The sequence below is a fragment of the Achroia grisella genome, unplaced genomic scaffold (assembly GCF_030625045.1).
Source record: "Achroia grisella isolate CSIRO2021 unplaced genomic scaffold, CSIRO_AGI_Agris_v1 utg1111, whole genome shotgun sequence".
Classification (NCBI taxonomy): Eukaryota; Metazoa; Arthropoda; class Insecta; order Lepidoptera; family Pyralidae; genus Achroia; species Achroia grisella.
Window position 1 is genome coordinate 35,720 of NW_026712581.1, and position 23,533 is coordinate 59,252.

Below are 23,533 nucleotides of genomic sequence, written 5' to 3' on the forward strand. Positions count from 1 at the left end.
TAAAGTTAGGTTAGTTAGTGTCTACATACTATACTAAATACCTAATCTACATATACTGACAGTAAATATGGTAAATCAAAAGGAGGATGATTACAAAACTCTTTGTAATATTATTCATATATAGAATTTTCGATCAAACATAGAAAAAGAGTGTAGTATTTTATTTCGATAAAAAATGACAAAGCGCTATGTTGAGTCCGTACTGCTAGCTCTGTAGATAGATGCAAATACATTATGCGAAGTCATTAAGCTTTGCTTTTCGAATCCAAGATTCATAGATCTATACCTAATCAATTAATGCATGTCTGTTCCACAACCTTGAGTCAATAAGCCTCAAAATTTGTAGCGTCTTAATCAGTTTACAAATGTTGTATCTACTAAATACTTATGTTTTTAGTTGTATTGTATTGTATTGTTAATTGTACCTCAAATTTTAAAAACTATTGTTGTTACGACCTTGTTATTACGTATACTGTCATGGAATATACATAGGTATGTTTAATTATTTTTTTTTATACATAAACTTTATCCAACATCTAGTGGTAGATACAATTATATTTATTTGAAGAAAATAAAGTTAATGTCGACATTTCAACTAAGTAAGTATGTTAGAGAAATATTGTGCAACAGTACTCAATAAATCTCAATATTTTCTTTTATATCCAATTTATTGACCGTAAAGTCAGAAAGGTCGTAAGTTCAAATCTAGACGACTAGAAGAAAATTATGTAATGTTTATTACTCCTAATTAATTAGTCAATGAAAGCATCAGTACAAAATACAAGCCTAAGAAAATATTGGACTCGCATTCTTCCACGGTGTGTTCCAATAAATATAAGTACTTGGCAATATGCGGGTAAGTCCAATCTAAAAATCGATTGACTCTGCAAATTTTCTTACACGTATGTACGCGGAAAATTCTTGCGAAAGGAACCATGCAATAGAAATTCATAACACTCTAAGTTAATTTTTACGTTACACCAACGGCAAAAGTACATATTATTATTTATTATATGAAACAAGTACGTGAGATAAAACAAGTAAATAAAAAATGGCAGTAGTTTCACACATTGTCATTACGTTTCACCAGAACGACAATGGTTAACGATGCCTCTTCCTTTCTAGATAACATTATATTCATACTTTATATAATATTGGTAAAATTACCGTCGTTATCGTAGTCGTTAAATTATAGACTGAATCCAAATCGATATTTTAAAGAAACTCGATTAAGCATAACGTGGAAAATTGTGGACCAAAAATTGAAAAAGGAGTTGCGAAATCTATTTCTATCGATGTCTGTAGTATAGACAAATCGTCACATATTCCCAATGACACAAGAGGACCATCAGGCTTATAGAAAAGAAAGCTATGGACAACTTGACTGTTCCGTTGTCCCACAGGGCCCGGACATCTATTTCGTTAGTTCGCCGAGTCACGAGGACGCTCGTTTGTCATCCGTCCCTTATTGAGGGGTAAAATTCAGACCGCCCCACGCCTGTTATCTCCCTGATATTTTCATAATTCCCCTTGAAAGACATGTTTGGGTAAACTTGATGTACGGGATTGTCGTTTGTTTTGTTGACTGTAAGACTTATTTGATACTTTTATATTGTTTATTATGTGTTCACTATATGTAATAATTTTACCTTGTTTTACTAAAACCAATTCACGTGAAAATTTATGTAACTATCTTATTATGAACCTACTTTACATGCTTCTGAAACTAACCTTCATGAATTTCTGTGCATAATTTCTCGACACTTGTGGGCTATTGCATTTTCCACTAGCAAGCGAGTGATTAATATGGAGGTTTAAAATTATTGAAGACAGCTAATAAAAACAAATATGATCTATACCATGAGAAACATAACCATTGACAAATATATCAAGTCATTGGGAAAATATGACATGGCGACAGTAACATTAACAAGGGTATCATTTAAATGCATCTCAATCTCGAGAACGGAATTTTTGTTACATGTAATTGCGCATTATTTCTCTCTTCTATTGATATAATACATAATAATTTCTTGTAATTTATTTTATTAAATTCATTTTCAGATCACAAAAATTACCTTAGTGATGTGTCACCCGTTATTTAGTGTTTATCCTTCCATAAATATTGTTATCTGTGGATAACAAGATTTATAGGACAAACACTTAATAAGTATTTATTCTTCCATATTAGAGTTGTCAGAAATATTCAACTTCTACACAGTACGACATACTTAAATAACTTTTTTCAGTATTACTTATTCAGTCAAATATTGTTGATATGTTATTCGGCCATATATCCAATGTTGCAACTCAGGTTGTTGTGCTGACGTGTAACGATGTCCAGATATAACATGTGGCGAAACATGCTGCTGTTGTTCGTATTATTTTGTATACACTACTTGACATAACAAGTAATAAAATAAACAAGTTACAATACGGCGTACTCGCAAATTAAACAAATACACTAACCTAGTATCGTCGAATGTATGGCGATTCGGCCCAAAGCCTAGGCGAAAATACGTTATACAGTTTTCGATAAAATCGTCTATCACTATTCGCGGCTTCTCTTTTAAATATATTTTATTAATAGAAATAGTTTTCGGACTGTCATAGATTTTGGTTAATATTATAATAATGAGTAGTAACAACTCACGCTAATCTTATTAATATTATATTATAAATGCGAAAGTTTGTGAGTATGGATGTATGGATATTTGTTACTCGGCTATGGATGTATGGATACTTGTTGAAATACGGGATGGATTTTGATAAAACTTTACTTTAATATAACCTACACAATAGAGTAACACGGAGACTATAAATTTCATGCGAGTGAAACCGTAGACACAACTAGTTAATTATATTTAAGTTTGTAGAGTACTCGAAGACCAAAAATAATAGTGGGTAAATCTTCTTTTCTAATCTAATGTAATATATTAATTTATATGGTACATCAAATATATAAAAAAATCATAATAAACATTTAGACACAAAACAATCCAAAAGAGTAATTGTGATATCTAATATTTAAACAAGTTCAATATAAGTAATTTGATTAAGACAAAGTTTTAAATTATAATCAAAGTTTATAAGTCCATAGTCTAGACATGTGTTTGTAGTTCATTATTCTAGGTTTATATGGATAAGTATTTAGTGGAATAATATTTATTTTTAATTTGAATATATTATTATAAATGTAACATAGACATATCCAATATTAAGATCAAACGAGACCCATAACTATAACAGTTTGTACGTAACAACAGGATCGAGTTCCCTGCGTGATTTAGATATAGTAATTGCTTTCGATGTACGCAAGCCGCAAAAATTGCTCTTTCCTACTATTGATCTAACTATTGATCGATCCTAATTTAATTGTGATGTAACTAACACTAATATATATAATGAGAGAATTATTTAGATTCACGAGAAAATTGTCGTCTATCTATTATTTAATTAAACAAGTGAGTTTTTGATTGATTGAAATAGACAAGAACACTTTCTCACCTATTTCAGCCGCCAAAGGCTTAGTACAATGTGTGACTGTTGAAAAGCAAGGCTAAGCGTTTAAAGTATAAGAGGCATAATATCTTAGTTCTCCTGAATTTACGAGTGGTATCACGGGCGTCACGTGATAGCGTAATATCCGTAGTGATGTTCTTGTTATAATTACCATTTAATGGTCCGTCAGTTAATTTGCTTATTCATTTATATGAAAAAAAGTCAAAAAGGCAATATAGCCATTTATACTACACACGACTTCTACAATTCAGTTAACGTAAGCAATACTTTCCCGAGCGGTGTTCTCGTTTCAGCTTGTAAGCGTTTCGGTCTCGCAACATTTTTATTCAACGGCTCCTCTCACATAAATTAGGCTCAGTCTACCGTCCCGGTGTCGTTTAGCTCGGCAGGGCCGGCGCTCAGAAAGTAAAACAATACCATTGCAAGTTTAATTTGCCGTTATCACTTTATCAATCAACCAAAAAAATCAGCTTTCCCTGGTTATGGTATTGCTAAGTTTAGTGATAGTACGTAATCTTCAGATGCTAATCATTTTCATTTAATTTTTTACGTTTACGTTATCAAATAATACCTTTCATGCGTTGTCTTTCCAGAGAACGTATGTATATGAACCTGGAATTTCACAATATGACCGACACTGGTTACAAAGTACAACGTACTTTGTAACCAATGTTGACAGCTGAAGAAATTTTACGGTTTACTTCGGTGATACTTGTATAACATGTTATAAATGAAATATAATTGTGTTCTGACTATCCCAATATCTGGCGATTCTAACGTAAGTCTTTCTAGAAACTGTGATGTATAACTACTCTGCGGTTAAAATTCCCTCTAGAGGTATTTCGTACTTTCCGTTATTGAAATCTCCAAGAATATAACGTATTCTAAAATGCCGGCAACATACAAGCATTTCTCAGATGTTACTGATACTCAAGCTGACGTAATCACTTATATAAGTTGAAAGACGTGTTCGACTGCCCCTATATAATTCAAAAATTCACTTTTCACCCTTGTAACAAGTTCAGGACTGGATCCAATCTAACAAGTGTTCGACTTCATTAATTTTGTACAATCAAAATTACGTATATGAATAGCGGCCAAGAAATACTTGTAAAAACATTAATAGCGATTAAACGTACAACCTCCTTCTATATTTTAGTTTAAAAAACAAATATGTAGAACAAATTTGTCTTAATATTTTTCTCAATCGCTTTTAGACATAGTCTTGTTTAATTTAAAATATCTTCCTAGGAAAAATTATAAGAGCTTTTCATCTGTATTTTAACATTACATTATTAAACCTTTAACATCACTTATTCAAAACCTCTCAAAAGATACCTAGGTTTCATTAGCAATAGCAATTCATGTTAAATGTCATAGTTTTAAGAAATTGTTCTGCTTTCTACTACACCTAGATATCTAAGTACCGTTTACGCGACGTAGCGCAAGTTCCTAGTACAAATAGAGGTTATTAAGCTTGAAACTAACTTCAGAATATTCAACTGGGTTATGGCGGGAGAAAGTTACTTAATGTACTAAAATCTTTCGATTCTATCTGCTACAGTTCTAAAAGGAAAGGAAATGTGGAGAATTTTTATGTCAAATTCTTTTTGAATGTGTAATGTATTCTATAATATTATATGTTAACTTGAAAAGATTGATTTAACGATTGTTCAATAAAACAGTGGAGTGCATCAAACGCTTTATCTATGCATGATTTGCAGTTTACTACAAAATTCTAGGAGTAGAGATCCGACTGTTCAGCACTTCAAATACAATCTTATGTAAACCACCAACTACAACTACTACTTGATGGTATGGTAATGAGTAGGGAGACCCATAATTTATATGTTAAATGCAGTTGTTTAAAATGTGCTGATAATATAACATTATTACCTACTTTCTTTTAGAATCAAGATCTCTTCCAGAAAGTTAGTTTATGAAATGTACCTAGATATTAATATCTAATAAATTGATTAACTGATAATATTAAATTAGGTATACTACTTTACGGTAAACAATACCGAAGCCTTAGTACAAACTAATTAATAACTATAATATATTAATAGATTACATACTAGGTAATTACAATATTATATCTATTAATCTTGTTTTATTACGTAAGTTTACCACGTAGTAGATATCAATAAAATCTTTTGAATTAAGAACTTGTGTTACAAATATAATAAAACTAACGGATATTAAAACAGTCATTTACGACGAATGTTACTGTTTGTCAACCCGCTAAGTTACGTTAAACACAAAGACAAACACATAGTGTAAATACTGTAAACTTGTGTGTTTAGAAGCGCCGGAGCACGCGCTTGTTTGTTTAATTCAAATTAAAAGCGAATAGGAACACGAATCCTAGCATTTAATACATATAATCCCATTGTAAGCACTACTACCATTAGCATGAAACGGCCGTTTGGACCGCGAAACATCGCTCCACCCCCTCAGCTCCGTTCCTCACCACCTCTCCCATACCGCACTGTACGAGTTACTTTTTATTTCTCACTACCCCTCATAAATTGGACTGAACGTCCGGTTGGCGAATAATTCACGTTTTGCTTTCCCCATCTACCCACTTGTTACAATATTTACTGTCGTCTTTCAGTCAATTACGAAGGTTATAACCACAAATCGTTATGGAAGCGAAGCCAGGGTTGCAATAAGGGCTAGATTTATTGTTTTATTTGGAGCCGGGAGTATAATACCGTCAATGCATTAAAATTAAATACATTGAATAATAAACATTTTTTTTAAGTTGCTATACAAAAAAATCTGTTGCTTATAATTCCATAAATCATATAATATTCGAATATGTATGTGCTTTTAAATTTTACGATAATGAGCGATAATTGTTATATTTTATTAACATATTATAAATTTTATGTAATATTTCTTATATTATTTATATTTAATTGTAATAATAATTTTCATTAATAATTTTGTTTTATTAAACAAATCTTTTAAAATTATCAATATCTGCAATCTTTCAAAAAATTATATGATTAAACATTCTTACTAGTTTGTTACACAACTACTACTATATTAAAGTGATGAAGACGAGTTTCAGTAGGTATAATAAATGTATATTCTGTAATACACAACACAAAGAGAACAGCAAAGGCAATGGATATACAAAAACCATGAAAGTGTCACTTCAAAAGATACATACAATAAAAGGTATATTTAAAAAAACATATATGAAAAGCAACCTTTTGTCAACGGCGAATATGTGATGTAGAAGTTATGCCAAATCATAAGCATATATATCTAGTTCTTATTCGTACACACATAGGGTTCAAATCGTTATCGTACGTATTGCGAGTTGTTAACAGTTGAAATTCTTTTGACATTTGAAACTCTTTCTGTTTCAGTGTATCCGAGTACAAAGTCATATACGTCAAGTGCATAGATTTTTTTTCTAGGTAAGCTGCTGACTAAAGGAAAATTATATAACTACATTTATTGACGAGTAACGTCGAATATAAAGAAATTGGCAATGTTCTGAAGAGACGTCAGATTTAATATACATAAAATTAACTTAAAAAAGTATGATTAGCGGAAGAATTTAAAACAAACTCATCTGAGTGATATCTCTGTTACATTTATTTTCTCCAGGACAAGTCGCTACAAGATGTTTTCCGTTGAAAGTCAAGATATTATTATGGCAGTGATATGATACATTATTATTATAACATATATATAGTGGTGGTAAGAATGCGAGACGGGATTGACCCGTATTGCCGCTATAAATGTCAGTTAGTCTCTTTTTCCCTAGGTTCGCCTTTTTTATTCGATGTATATACCTGATGAAAGTAATTTGTACCTACAAAAGGAAAACCTTCAAGTTCTTTTCTATAATACTTATACCTTTATGTGACATATACATCTGTGAGAAAATGTTTTTGGAAATTTCCACGGAATGGAAAAATACACATGAAGTCGGCACGGATGAACCACTACATTCTAAATACTCGTAAATAGACATTGGTCAATCACATTTAGTAGAAATCTTACAAATGCCAGACTCTCCCTTATATTGACGTTTATATGACATAGTAATTCCCAAGTGGCCAATAAAATTGAGTAAGTTGTACCGAAATATTATATAATTACATTTGCACCTAATTAATTAAAATTTGTTAGACGTAGGTATCTAGTAATATGACTGATTTCCATCTATATTAATATAATATATAATAGCGGTTCATTACATAATATTCTATATATATATAATATTATGTATTATGTAATGAACCGCTATAATATATATATATATATATATATATATATATATATAATATTTCCATATATATAATTAATAAAAAACAAATGAAAAATGTTACCATTATATTAAAGTTAGATACTGTTATGTGTACATTTTGTTGCTAAGTCTACAAACTTTTCAAACTAAATAAAATAGAAAACAACACACCATTTCGAACTTCCAGTTTTATTCAAACACCGGCCTCTAAGTACTGAATAAGTAACCAGTAATTGACTTCTATAATTTCTCATCAAAATATTTCATAGTTGAAATGTTTTTGTTTGATCTGAGAAAAAAATTATCACTACCATAATACTTTTGTACGGGCTTTTTGTTCTATCTTTGTGGCCATTATTTGCGGTGTCCGTGATAATGTTATAAAATACTATTTTGTGGTATTATAATTATTCATATGACTTTAGAAGAATCTACCAAATTTTCATTAGGTAAGTTAGTTTTAGTATATTATCGTATCAGATTGATTTTTCAGATTGCTCCTGATTATGTTGCCAACTAGCGAATAAGTCATTAATACAAATAGTATAGTACATATTACATATATAGGTTTTCGTGGTGGATAGCTCAGTCTCGCCTATTTTAGATGCCGTTTGCCGTTTAATTTGAGGATGAGAGAATGCAGTGTAATTATAGGATAAGAGACATATAAATCCTCCGATATGACAATATTCGGCGTGATGTACGTAGTTATATGATGTTCATATTTAAAGAGAACAGTTACCACTTACCATAACATGAGCTTGTTTACAATACAGGCAGTTCATATGAAACGTAAAATTTTTGTAATATTTTAAATATTTAAACCTATCTACCACTTTATCTACTCTTAAACCTGATCTATCAAATGCTTTAGATTGTTCCCTTCAAAGCTCTCAGACTTCTGGAAAACAGTTGAGTGCCACTTAGTTCAATGTTGTGCCAGACTTCCTACTTCGCTCTCCAGTTGGTATACCGTAAGCATTCAAATAGCATTTGCGAATATCTTTGTCACGCTAATATTATCCTGTCTCCTATGGTAACAGTTTTCTTTGTCCTTTATTAACTCCACTATTTTATTATTAATTTATCAACAATATTGAGCATTTAATATATATATAGTCCACTCTATGAGACTGTGCGTATGTACATTACAATCTTTTTGTGAATACATGATAATGAATTTACAAGAGTACAATATTGTATTTAACATATGTAATTTATTCAGAAATTAGGCTTATGAAGAATAATAAAGTGCTTTTTATATTAAACAAGTAAATTATTTGTCAAAAAGAAGGCATATTCTTCAACAGTATTATCAAATTATAAAAATTGATGCCTTTTTGTTCAAAAACAAAAAGATAAGGACATTAGAAGCCTAAAGAAATAATATCTATTGTGTGTCCTATTGTTAGTTTAGTATCCAAAAAGATATAAGGAAAATCTGTAATCAAAAAAATTATTTCAGGTAATACGTACCTTAGTTACTAGTTTCTATCATGTAAGACTTCACTCGCTGTACCTGAATACAGTTAGATATTGATTGACGCTATAATATAAAGTCAGTGTTCGACTCCTTTCCAAATTCTACTAATTACATTTTCCAAATTATAATGGTTAGCCATTAATATATCAAAATTTAACAAACAAATAGACAAAAAACTTACTTTCACATAATATATTATTAATAAGCATGAGCAATATTGTTACAGTCTCATAACGTATATTTAATTGTGCTGCTAAAATAAATTATTACTTTCGTCCGGCATTTTTTTCTACAGCTCTCAGTCCCTTTACAAGGGGATCGAAATTACTATGGCCCAAGCCGAGCTTCGAATCCTGACGATGCCCTCAGATTGAAGCCGCATCCGTCAGTCAGGAGTTGGCTATATAAGTACTTCCGCGGGTTTGGAATAATACCATCATCACTACTATCCGCACTATTATAGATATTATAATTTAGTCCATTACTTCATATAATTTCACTACATTATCGCCTTATACCTTAAATTGAAACATAACTTTTAGCAAAGTTAGATTCTTTACTTCAAAAATAAATGACAGCCTTGCAGATAACTTTGAAAGTCTCAAAAGTTTAGTGTGTAATGAATAATTGTGATAATAATTTAGATCTTGAAACCCCATTTAATCCGGTAGGGTCGAATTTTCTAACTACGTGAGTCCTAAATGGATCTCGTTAACATCTACTTCTACAAACTGTTAATTTCAAGCTATTAACGTAGGTAGTTTTCGAATTAATTTATCGGTACAATGAATCTTTTCTTGATGGAACTTCATTTACTTTTTTAATATCTTAATAATATATATAATAATAATAATATATATAGTCTAATAGTACAGCATACTGCTTTACTATCCGATGGTCGCAGGTTTGATTCCCTGCATGGTACAAACATTTGTGTTCATGAGTATGATTGTTTGTTTTAGTCTGGGTGTTATCTATGTTATATTTATTTACAAAAAAATGTATCTATGTATTTATATCAGTTGTCTAGTACCACTAACATAGTCTCTGTGTGTATTTAATAGTTTTTGCGATGGCGTTGTGTGAATTGACTTGAGATCTATAACAATAATTTAGATTATATATTAGTGAGTTTATTGTTTCAACATATACGTTGTGTAGTATTTACTATGGAAAAAGGAGGTTTTCCTTTAGACCAGTCAATCATAATCACGAATTCGCTGGCGAAGTTAATACATAATAATATTAATAAAAAATGCTTGTTAGTTTCACTGTATTTAGCGTACAAAATGATAATGATAATGTATCAATTTTCTCTTTTTTAAGTAATTGGAATGACAAACAAGATGGCGAATGGTAACCGTCTATATACTTGAACCGCATTACAAACATCACGTTTTTATATGATGTTCGAAATGCCGCTGATGCGTTGCCATTCCGGAGGACTACAAGTTCATGTACATATGTTATTCTGTAATCATTCTTACAATTGCGATTAATTCATAATGTTCTAGTATATTTAAGTAGAGATTGATTGCTTTGAAATTAGTAATAATTTTTTAATGATTTGTAATCCAATTTAATTAAAGCTATACCTACACAAGTTAGGAAATCTTCACTGAAGACACTTCTCAAATGGGTATCTATTCAACAAAATCCATGTCTATTCAACCCACCGTGTAGCCCTTTTATTCTAATGAAATTTGAAGGCTTTCATCCTGCATGTGTGTAAAATCCTTGATAACGCCCATGAATACTAAAACATTGGCGAAATTACGTTTAAATTACTGAAGCAATAAAACGTAACTGTCCCAGTTGGAATCATTTGTGTCACGTATAAACATAGAGTTCCCTAACAAGTATCGGGAACTATATCTGTTATGTATTGTTATTAAATTTACCCTTAATACTATAAAGGGGATAATAAATATGTCTCTTTGTTATGAGCAGGTCAAGTACAGACATCATGCTTAATATTCAGGAAAGTATGAGATTGATGGTGATATGATGATATTTGCATTGCAATTTATCCGTAGAATATTCAAGTAAATTAATACAGCCTAAAGGACTCGCAATCATAAGCTATACTAGGTAGTATGGTCGACGTCATACTTCGAAGAATTGATTATTGTATAATAAAGATTCACGATTAGCAAATGTAACGAAGAGTATACGTTTAAATTAAGTTACATGTATTAGCTGATAAATATATCTGAAGTCATCTATAAGGCAATTTTGGTCATACGAGTATAAAGGACTAACTATTAATTACAGTGAAGACATTGGCAAAGTTCCTGCTAAAAATATCTATATTTAGCAGGTATTTTGACAATACTTAGGTTAATTTCTTGTAATTTGTAGTTAAGTGATAGAATGAACAATGAACTCGCCAGCAATGATAATCATGAACAACTAGTAGTAATTAATTAGTAATAATGTATTATTATTTATATAATAGTACCAGTATTCAAAAAAAGTTCATTAATAAAACAATAATCCTGATGAATCTACTATAGTGTCTAATAACGTTCTCTGTATATAAATTGGATGTTACTACAAAACTTCATATAATGCAATTAACCAAATACAATTAACTTAAAGTTTTATAACTAACAAAATATCTAAATAAATTATCCACCTATTATTAGATAAATTTATTTATATAACAGCTATGTTGTATGATACCAAAAATAAACACAATGTCCACTTCCTTTAATATAGACTGGAGTTCCAAACATGGTACCTGTACCAAATTATTTTTACATTTTGTTGTCACTAATAATAGAAACACAGGGTCCTTTATCTGCTCCTTATTAAAGTTCATTATTAAAGGAAAGTTTGCTCCTTTTCTAAAACATGGACATTTGATATACATTTTTAGGGGGATCTAAAGGGTGGGCAATCTTATTAGCAATACATATTTACCCTTTCAGGTCAACCTGTACATTCCCCGTGACTAGTGTTACATTTATTCAGCGTCATGTATTATTTTATAAATAAAAATAATATTTAATTAAATAAGCGACATAATACGTCAACTACGTACAGTAAAAAACGCTACATTTACAGTAGAGACATAATTAATCTGCTTCTCAAACAATATTTTTATAAGTGAAAGCTTAACACGCGGTTATAGGTTAAATTTTGATCAATATGTGGTAAAAAATGAAAAATATATCAACAATTAGAAGATATGATTATTACTTATTTTTTTTGACATAAAATCTTGATTTGATGTTGTATTAACAGACGATTTTCGTCTTTTAAAGATTTTACGATATTGTTTCAAGTTTTGCTTGAAACAATATCGTAATAAAGAAATAAAGATGAAGACAATAAAATTAACTTTCTATAACATTATTAACATGAATATTGCAATATAAAAGAAGGCAACATATTCATAATATGAATCATTCTGGATACAGTGGTTTCATATTGACTAAAAGAGATTATTACTGCGAGAGTCGAAGAGTGCTCGTAAAACTTTTAACGATAGCACTAAATTGCTATTGAGGCCAAATTACTTTCAACCTTATTAATTTATTGCATTGTCCGAATGCGACGCCCTATATCCGAGACCTTTCGTAAGATGTGATGACGATAATCATGTCACAGATACGTCGTCAACAACATCTCTTGCTGTTTTATATGACTTATGAAACCAATTTATCTACAAATATACAAGGTTACCTAAACTGTATTTTGTACATTGTATATTAGGTAGGTACATATAAAACCCTAACGAGAATAATAAATAACTACGCAATTTACCCACCTACTTAAGTAAATATCCAAGAAGAGATATGTATTTTTAATATAAGTAAAAAACCTGTCTCCATATCTTGAAATTATCAAAGAAGTAATAATTATGTTTATGGCAATTAGGCAAACGTAATAACGTGAATACATTTTATCCGCGTACTGAAAAGACCTATTTCGTAATCAGAGTAAAGGAAAATAGATACTGTTGTATATTAAGTATAGGTATAATAATATTATATGAATAAATTTTACCTGTTCCATTTATGTAGGTATGTATATATATAATATATAAATATACTACCTGAGCGCGGGACATAGTATTCCAAATAACAATAGATACATCATACATTAAAAAATAATTAAATTTTAATTAATTGCGTTACTCTAGTTTTGGTTAATTTCACAAAATTTTGGTTAATAAAAAGCCAAACAGTTTTAGTTAGTAGTACAACCACTAGGTACAGACACACCGTCTGTGCCACTCAGATGGATCCCCCGTTTAATTCATACGGAAATCGAAATTACGACGGCCTGAGCCGAGGTTCGAACCTAGCGGTGCCCTCAGATGAAAGTCGTTTCCGTCAGGCGAGTTTCAACCGCTCCATAAGTCCTACCGCGAGTGGAGTGCCCTGGAGTGCCCTCTGCACTCACCCCCTATCGTCCGGTGAAGTTGTAAAGGCCAGCTGCAGCATGTATTTATGTACATATATTCTATAAAAATATTATAATATTATTTGCACCGCCAACAACTTATTTCTGCACAACTCATGGTTGACTGGTAGAAAATGCCATTAGGTGTTAAGTTCGCTTACTTATGTATTAAAGTTATTTAAATAAATAAATAAAAAACCACCCAAGTTGGTTAAGCCGTTTTTGAGATTAATGCGTATTATTAGTCATTGTTTAGGGTGGTATTAAGTCCATCAATAATAGTTTTTCTCATGTATCATCTATGTTTGTACAAACATCCTTCGGCTCCAATTTTATTATATGTAGAGATACGTTTCTATATCCACGTGATTTTTATCACGAGATTTGAATGTGCTTAAGTGTTAAATCGATAATTTATTAATAAAATTAAAAGTAACTTCCACAATTTAACGTAACATATGTTTCTCTGCGGAACATTAATAATTACATACTGTAATGTTGTCTTAATTACTCATTCTATATGTGAACATGACTTGTAACATCATAAAATATTCATTAACATTGGTTCTTGAGTTCTAGAAAATATTCCACGTTGTCCATGTATGCCTGCTATTTATGGTATATTACGGACCTTGCGAGCCTACGTTACGTTACGTAACACATATAGACGTGGAGGGAGTCGACAAAGTGTGACATTAAAATAACTAAATTGTTACCACCGGTGACATGGGACGGAGGGTTATAAAAATTACTGAAATTGGTGTAATGTAAATTATGGATAGCCAGTTCTTTAATAAAATAAAAAATCATCCGATATAATCATTTGCAATTGGTTGGTTGAAAGTTAGTAAGCAATGTGGTAAGTAGGCATGCATACGGACTGCACCGCACATATACCTGTACCTTTAATAAAAATAATAGGGTAACAAATGTTTGTACTATGCGAGAAATCGAACCCGTGACCACCCGATGTAAAGCTGTACGCTTTACTTTTTGGACTACAATGACTTACCATCCAAAATGATGTGGTCAGAATAATTATATTCTGCCATACGTGCTAGATATGTTTCATTACAACTTATAATATTTACATTATATACTTAAGTTATTATGAAACATACCTTTATCCCAAACCGTTATGTAGATAGGTAAATTTAAACAATTAGCCGGTTTCAATTTGAACCCCCAAATATATAACAACACTGACGTTATTGTACTACAAAGTTTACCTACAAATTAATATGAATTTAACGAAGTATTCAGAATATCATATATCACGTAACGTAATATAATAGAGGGCAAATTAGGGGGAATTATACCATAATAGACTAGCAATGTATATGTTATTAGACAAAATTCATCAATCATGTTTAAGTAAGCACACCCGGGGATTTCTGTAAATTGTGTTTTTAAAATGGAGATGAATGTTGTCATTTAAAACTTTTACTATAAAATATACAGCCCTTTAGAACAGACCTAGGTAACTCATACCTTAATATAATATAATCCGAGTATAGACGACATTACTTTATTAATATATATTTTTATGGTCCATTATATTATTTTCCATGTCCAGTTTTTTTTATTTTTTAAATTAATAATTCTGTGTGAGGTTTTTATAAATAAAACTTAGCTCTAACTGCGAAGATACAATAGCGATACATTGAATACTGCATGCTCTCATATTGCGTTCCAAAACTCAGTAATTTTAATCTAAATATTTATTAATTTATTGAATCATGTTTTAAATCAAATTAATTGATTCGTGTGTTTTTAAATATATCTTTTTGTAAAAACCCATGTCCACTAGCAAAGCGTACCCATTTATTCTCCAGATGGATTTGTCCTGGACTTCTGCTATTTGTTCCGTCTTAAGCGCCGTCGTTGTGATGGGAAAAGTTGTAAGTAGGAGGAGGATTGAAAAGTTCCAAAATAACTGCGTAGAGCAATAAGACGCGAATGTTTTGCAGACATTTGTTAAAAAGTTCTGTAAGACTTTTTTATAACACATACTGACATACTTAGAATAGGATACTCTAAAAAGAGCAATGTACCTAAATTAATATCATTATTACTGTTACATAGACGAACGTTATTTATAAATGTTTGGAGCACATTTGGGGCACAACATTATAAAAGCTACAATTATGACTGGAATAGCAAAAGGAGAAACTGTTTTGATACCCCGTATTCCAAGAACTCTGACAGATTTGTCATTTCAATTTAAAACAGTGCAACTTTCCCTGATAGTACCAGTTATAATAAAAATTAACAAAGCTCAAGGACAAACGTTTAAAGATGCAGGAATTTATTTAGAATAGAAATGTTTTTCCCATGCGCAACTCTACGTAGCATGCTCACTCTCACGTGTATAACTTCGGCAAAATCTTTATGTTATTTGTAAAAGATGGTTTACAAAAATGTACTTCAATAAGCTTTATATAAATATTTTTAAAAGTGCTTGTGAAACTCTGCATATAACTTTATAAAGTACTTATACGTATACAGGTGTACCTATATTTTTTTTTAATATATAATCTAAATCTGTATTTTTCGAATTGAATAGATATCAAATATTCAAAGGAATAATTTGATAAAATGTTTTCTTTTTATATATCACTATAGTCTAACGACGTCGTTAACTCAGGTCGTTCGTTATCAAATTTCTCATACAAAAGCCTCGCTTGCACTAAAGTGCAAACTGTTTTAAGGTGTTTATTTTCTTCTTTTTTAAGTCGTTTATGTTATTTATTGTACTCTTTGTTCGTATAGTAGTAACTCCTACTGAAGCTTTTCAATCTTGAAAGTAGTAATTAAACAATACTGCCTTCTAATTCCAACACCAGCACAATGTAGACTGTTAATGTTTATTTAATACATCATTTAGTTCCATATATTCTTTTCTTTTATAAAAAAATCAATACCTGAGTTTATAAGCTTACAAATAACCTATATGGCTTGAACTGAAAATTATAATTGAAAAAGTACTTATTACTATATCACTTATGTAACTTTAAATATTCTCAGAAATATCACCGTACATACACACAACACAAAAACCAGTTAGTTAATCCCAGTTTCTTTTTTGCTCATTTATTCATGTATATTGTATACCTACCTATATCCACATAGACGTTCCAAGGATCTTTCGTTTAACTATCAATCATAACGAACAATAGCTTTATTCACTTTTTGTTTGCAATTCAAATATAATTACGCTCTTTCTAAAGGTTCTATGTAATTTTATGAATAACATTGTTCAGAAAATTACTATCGTATTTTTCCCATTAGAATCTTTACACATAATTATGCTTTATATAACAAGTGTAACGAGACTGCAATGTGATATACTGCATATTTGAAAACTATAATATCTAATTACATAAATATGTTTAATTTTGAACATAATAAGATAATCTCTACATTTTATATACTATTAAAATCATATTTATTGTACTTTCTATTATTATGCAAGTGTACATTTTCGAAAAAGATTTATTTAGATGTAATCTGCCCTTAATAAATATTCTGAAACGACATATAAGTTAATAATAAAATCAAGACACTTAATATATACCTGACTGTAACAAGATTGGATTGAGAGCGTGTGTTATTTTCTACGTAAAACAACATTTATGTTTTCGAAACCTACATTTGAATGCAACTGACAATGGCATTACCGTTTAGGTAACAATCTATCCGGTGTCCAGAGTAATTTGTCATTGCATACTAATTAATTAAGTCCTGCTTTAGACGTTCTTGCGAATAATACCAAACACAAATTTGTTAATGGAACGATGTAATCTATTTTTATATTGAGATGAGAAGAACAATTTAGATATTTGATGGACACATCAACATAAAATGGAAACTTCTTAAGATAAATTATAGTAAAAATAGGTTCATTGAAACTCAAACACGAGGACTATGAACCTGACAAAGTTGTCAGGTCATCTTCTCTGGTTTACTTCGAGGTCAACGGTCTTTGATCATTTTTAGGACTCCGTATCTTAATAGAAAATCCTGTACTTATGCAAATTACGATATTGTATACATATAAATGATGAATGATATAAATGTATTTTTTATGATTATAAAATCGGCACATGTCGTATAAATGAGTGAATCAAGTATATGTTATTGATACCATGGATTTGATTTATTTACCAAATTCACCTAAAAGTGCTAGATTAGTTAACATGAAATAAGACTCGAAAAATACATCATTTTCCTACATAATTTGTCAAACATATCACAATTTCTCAGATATATAACATTTATCAATAAATATGTTTGTATGTTGTTTTCTAACCATTTTAATAAAAATCTGTGTTAATCCTGTTAGAATTAATAATCAAAAGTTAAAAATTATCGTGATAGGCAGTTAGGATTATCAAAGGAAACTGCTAAAGAATTTATAAAAATAAATCGTTTATAAAAATTTGGTATTTTTCGTCTAACATTTTTTGTATACGATTTTAAAAGGGCGAGAAACAGCTTGCCGCCTACACGTTTAATTATGGAGATCTAAAAGTCTCTAATAACTCGAAAATAAAAATATCATTCAATATCTGAATTCCTTAAAATGAATAGGTATGCAGTTATATATTTGGGACGTAATCTTTAAATAGATCGTCACTTAATCATAGATCTGAACCTCGATTTATGAGACCAAGACTTTAAATAACTGGTTGATCAGTTTATTGTACATTTTCTTCATTATTACATCCGTGCGAAATAGCATCTAGTATGTAATAAAACACTTATTTCAATTTTCTTTAGGAAAATAGGCACTCCATATTCATAAGAAATGAGTCAGTAGTGCCGAAATGTTTAGGAAATTCCATCGTAGAAATAAAAAGCTGTGTACAAAAATTGTGGTTTGAAGTAAAAGTCAACAAAGAGCGTTGATTATCTACTTTCTACGGTATTTTAGTGTGAACTGTCAACACGAATTCTCTGCTTTTTATTTCAGTCTATACCTAAATGGACCATTTAAATTTAATATATTTATGTAAATCTAAGGATTACATAATTACCTTCAGATAGAACTTTCAAGCGACTGTGAAAGGAAGAAAGTTCCAAATCCAACTCTATATTTTGTTGAAATATGTTAGATATGACCATAGTTATTTTTTGAGACATCCATCTGTATTAAATATAAGTCCGTGGTACAACACATATCTACTATGACATACTATTTTACTACCATATCGTACCCTTCAAATTAGCTTAACAATATGCGTAACTGTAGAAATACATGATTCAGAAACGTTGGTTACTACAATATACGTTATAAACGAGATATTTACCATGACAATATTATTGATGAGTTCCTCGTCTCGCCGTCGTCTCGACTCGCGACTAAGACGTTTGTAATAGCATCGATACAACCGCAAAAAAAAAATTGTTGATATTATCAGATTAACTATAATGTTGTAAGGGAAGAGATGATTGTTAGTAATGTGGACTAATGATCAAATTGCTTACAATATCATGTCAGACTACATGGACCCCGGGCAAGTAACATAACAAACCATAATCTGTCAACCATCTAAAATTATCAATACCTTCCCAGTATATGTCAATACGAAATAAAATTCTGGAATTATCATGTTACCTTTTCGTCTCTAAAGACACCGAAAAACAAAATATTCTTGAACCATATCTAATATTGGAATGTATAATAGATTATTAAGATCGGCTTCAAAATATTATTTCTTATTTTAAAGTTAAATGTTAATATGTCAAATAAACCGTTTAATTACATAACGAACTAAGTCGTAAGTACTTGTACAAGTTACTCTCAAATTAATTGTTATAATGTCATTACGGTGACATATTATTTCATCCTACCACAAAGTTATTGTAGTTTATAGTCCGCAAATATAATTTTCTACATGTGTAATATAGCTATGTATGATTTACGAATACATATTATATTAAGGAAGTATCCTTTTTATAAATAATACAAAAATAAAACATCCCACGTCCCTAGCTGTGGTTCCATTTTTATATTAACAGGAAATCCGGTCTAACTACTACAAAAACCAATAAAAATATTTTTTGTTTAATAAAGAGCAGATATACCCTAAAAATATAATACACATATGTATATAATAAAAACTCAATTTTCTATGTTTAAGTCACGTTTTATGAGGTAGCCAAAGTAAAACGATTGGTAAACGCTTCAGTCCTTACGCACAACTCTTACTGCATCAACATTCATCATCTCATGCATACACGCCTGTTACCGAGACTATTGACTCTCCCATTAAAACATCACGTAATAATATATCTAATTTTACTGGATCTGTTTAGGTTTCACTCATAACCCGTAAACTGAATATTATTTATTAATAATATTCAGTTTATGGGTAATATTATTTCCCTTTTTCACCTTTACATTGACTCTTTATTCTAGATTCTCTTCTTAAACGTTGTTCTGTATAATATCAGTCTTAATCTGTCGTCATGTTAAAAGATAGCATATTTTATAGATGACAATGGATTCCAGTAGGGTTTTCTTTTTTTATAGATGACAATGGATACCAGTAAAGGACCATTAGACGATCCTGATAATCACATCGGACCATTTTCTAGATCTGACAATATGAAGATCCTATTACTAGCAATGGAACCACATGCTCGAGTTTACTGGTATTAATCTGGTGTGTGTTATTGTTGTGAGTTTAAATAAATATTATTAATAGTCCGAGTGGTTCACTCACTCCCAAGTTATTAGTGAAAGTACTATGTCTTTCTCCTTTCCACATTGGTAACAAAGAAACCAAGCACTCGTATCATGACACGTCGCGGGACTCGAAACTCCTCGATGATAAATGGAGGGCCTACGTGATTCACTACCGCCACTGTATCTAACGCCGGGCAGCCCGTGGGGGGCACTGAATTATTTTTATGCATTGAAAGAAAAGAAGGTCGACTTTGAGTTATTGACTGGAAACAATTGTATAGCAGATGGCGGAATTGCGATGAAAACTATTGTCTGGTTTTACTTGAAAAAGATACAGATAAAAGAACTATTACTCTCCTAAGTTGCTGTTAGATACTGGTATTTCTTTATGATTCAATGAAAGCACCCATCCAAACACGCTGCGCTGGAATGAAAAAAGAAGAAAAATATTATCGTGTACATGTATGTACTGTACATGTATCTGTGTATATAGAATATATAACTTCCTTCAATTGTACTACATTACATTAAATTACTTTTAAACTTTCGTGTTTAATATACATTATTTAAATTATTAACCGGGTCTTAACACGAATAATTTTGTGGCAATTAAAGGTATTTACCTCTCTCGACGTTTCGACTGTTTCGACGGTTGCACTAGGCGTGGTCACGAGCTGACTAACAGCGATGTCAATGTAGATAGGTGACAGCAGTTTTTTCATCTACCGTCACTAGATTGTTTAACGAAAGTTCGCGACACACAGCACTCACGGTATCCGTACACTTATTGATTATTGATGCTACTGAACTTTGCTTGAATTTATTTATGATTGGATTCCACGCAGACGATAATTTTAAGCCATCCTCTCTGTTGAAATTGGGATGTTTTTTAATTTCAATCGCCTCCCTGATCATTCGTGGGTAATAGTGGCGATCAGTAGAGAGGACCTTAGGCGCATGTAGTTCAATCCAGTGATTTGTTCCAGCGTTCAGTAGATGATCGGCAATCGCTGATTTGTGTGGTTGTCGATTTTTAACCACTTTTTTTAACCTCTCGGCTATTGATCGTTTTGTTTGGCCAATATAAAAGCTACCACAACTACAGTCAATTTTATAGACTCCTGGAGCTTCGTAAGGTAGCTTATCCTTTGGTGAACGTAAATTGTTCGTTACTTTTGAGGGCGGATAATATACAGTTTTAATGGAGTATTTATTTAGTGCTGTTCCAATTTTGTCCGTTATTCCTCTTAAGTAAGGCATGTACGCTGGCTGTCTGTTCACTTCAGGTTTTTTAGCTTTTGTTACGCGCTTAGTTTGCCTTCTACTCATTATGTACCCGTTTCTCTTGAGTACTTCTTGAATGTGGGATAGTTCTTGTTCCACAAATTTAGGGGCACAGAGATCTTGCGCTCTGTTTGTGTGACTAGTGACGACTGATTGTAAATGTCGCGGGTGATGATGTGAGGAGGCATGTAGATATCTATCTGTGTGTGTTGGTTTCCGGTATACTGTATGTGTAACCGAGCCATCAGTTCTCATCATAACTAGGATGTCCAGGAAGGCCAAGGACCTGTCTTTCTCCATTTCCATTGTAAATTTGGTTTTAGCTTGTATGGTATTTAGGTGTTTTAAGTATTCATCTGCTTGTTGTTGTGTACCATTAAATATGCAGAAAACATAATCTACATATCTTTTCCACAGTCTAATTTCTAATGGTCTGAGAGCAAGAATCTTTGTCTCAATGTGTCCATCAACGCCATCTATTTGAAGGTAGTATTCACCTTGGTAAAGAACACGGCTAGTGCAATCTAGTCGAAACGTCGAGAGAGGTAAATATCTTTATTTTCCATAAAATTATTCATGTTAAGACCCGGTTAATCATTTAAATAATGTAAATTACTATAAATTAATATAAGAGAGATTGCTTTGAACGATAATGTTGCCTTTTGTTAGCATATTATGATATTACGTTCTTTTTTGTAAATAATTGTTTTTTTTTTTGCACAATAAAGATTATAATTATTACATTATCTTAAATTCTAGTTGGTGTGATAACATCTAATATGGTTTGAAAGGTAGTAGACTAGTTATTAAGCGTCGATGCTATGAAACTCTTGATTCACACTTACCCGTAATCTCAGTACCGTAACTAGCTTTTCAGACCAAAATTGTACATTCAAATCGTCTGAAAAAGTCTGTACAATATTGAAGTTATACATACATGTAAGAAAATTATACTACCTATACGACCTATAAATATTTTTTTCTTACTTAAAAACAATAACTCCTTTACGTTTAAGAAGTCGGTATCCAAATAATATAACTTTTAAATCTTTAAATAAAAGTAAAGAAACTACCAGAAACCTTAATAACTGGCAAATATTACCGCTAATAGACGCAAACAAGATAAGCATAATCAACGTAGAAAAAAACTTTAGCCTTTTATTCACGATTTATATCCTCAACAGCTAATTATGGAACATCTCAATTTTTCAAAATCTTAATCGCATATGCTAGTTCATAAATTCTTTTATTTGGTTACACAAATATAGTTTTAGGTGTCAGCTTCATGTGTATCATACATTTTAGCGGTACCGAAATGATGGTCGGATATATTTTAGTAATGGATATTGATGATTATCACATGACTGCTATTATAATAATGTAGAGCAAGCGGATTTACTGGTACAATGGGAGGTCATCTTATAAGGTGACGTAGAGAGGAACTAGTAGTTAAGTTCTTTTTAAGGTTGTATGTTGACTAAATACTATTTAATAAAGCACCTGAGATACTTTTTATGAACCGTTCTAAAGGACTAAGATGTTATGTTGTACCTCCTGTAACTAAAACATTTTTATTTCTCTATGACATGATGTATTTAATTTATTGTATTCAGATATATGTAAAGAATGACTGTCATATATGTCATAAATAATATATATTGACATTCTTTCTTGTTTTTTTTGATGTACAGTCAAAAATGATGTGTTAACAAAAAGTAGTTCTCTAAATTCAATAGTATGCACAGCTGATATGTATTTAATTTATTGTATTCACTATTATATTATGAATACAAAGTTAAAAAAGATTTTTGATGAATGTCATATTTTATGCACCCTCTCTCATCGAAATAATATATATCGACAT

The 23,533-nt window shown here is 30.8% G+C and overlaps 1 protein-coding gene across 1 annotated transcript; it reads right to left on the reverse strand.

The window, feature by feature from the left end:
- Nucleotides 1–20,734: 20,734 nt before the first annotated feature.
- LOC131849649 (uncharacterized) lies at nt 20,735–21,975 on the reverse strand. The gene is made up of 2 exons (XM_059199764.1): nt 21,424–21,975; nt 20,735–20,809 (listed from the first exon to the last, which is right to left on the reverse strand). The coding sequence occupies exons 1-2, from the start codon at nt 21,973–21,975 to the stop codon at nt 20,735–20,737; spliced, it is 627 nt and encodes a 208-aa protein (XP_059055747.1).
- Nucleotides 21,976–23,533: the final 1,558 nt, after the last annotated feature.

Bases quoted from the DNA above. Each gene is read 5' to 3' on its own strand.
- LOC131849649 (XM_059199764.1), bottom strand. From the start codon at position 21,975: ATGGAAATGGAGAAAGACAGGTCCTTGGCCTTCCTGGACATCCTAGTT. The intron at 20,810-21,423 runs GTTAAAAATCGA...TTTTCATTCCAG, and splicing joins CCGAGAGGTTAAAAAAAGTG to CGCAGCGTGTTTGGATGGGT.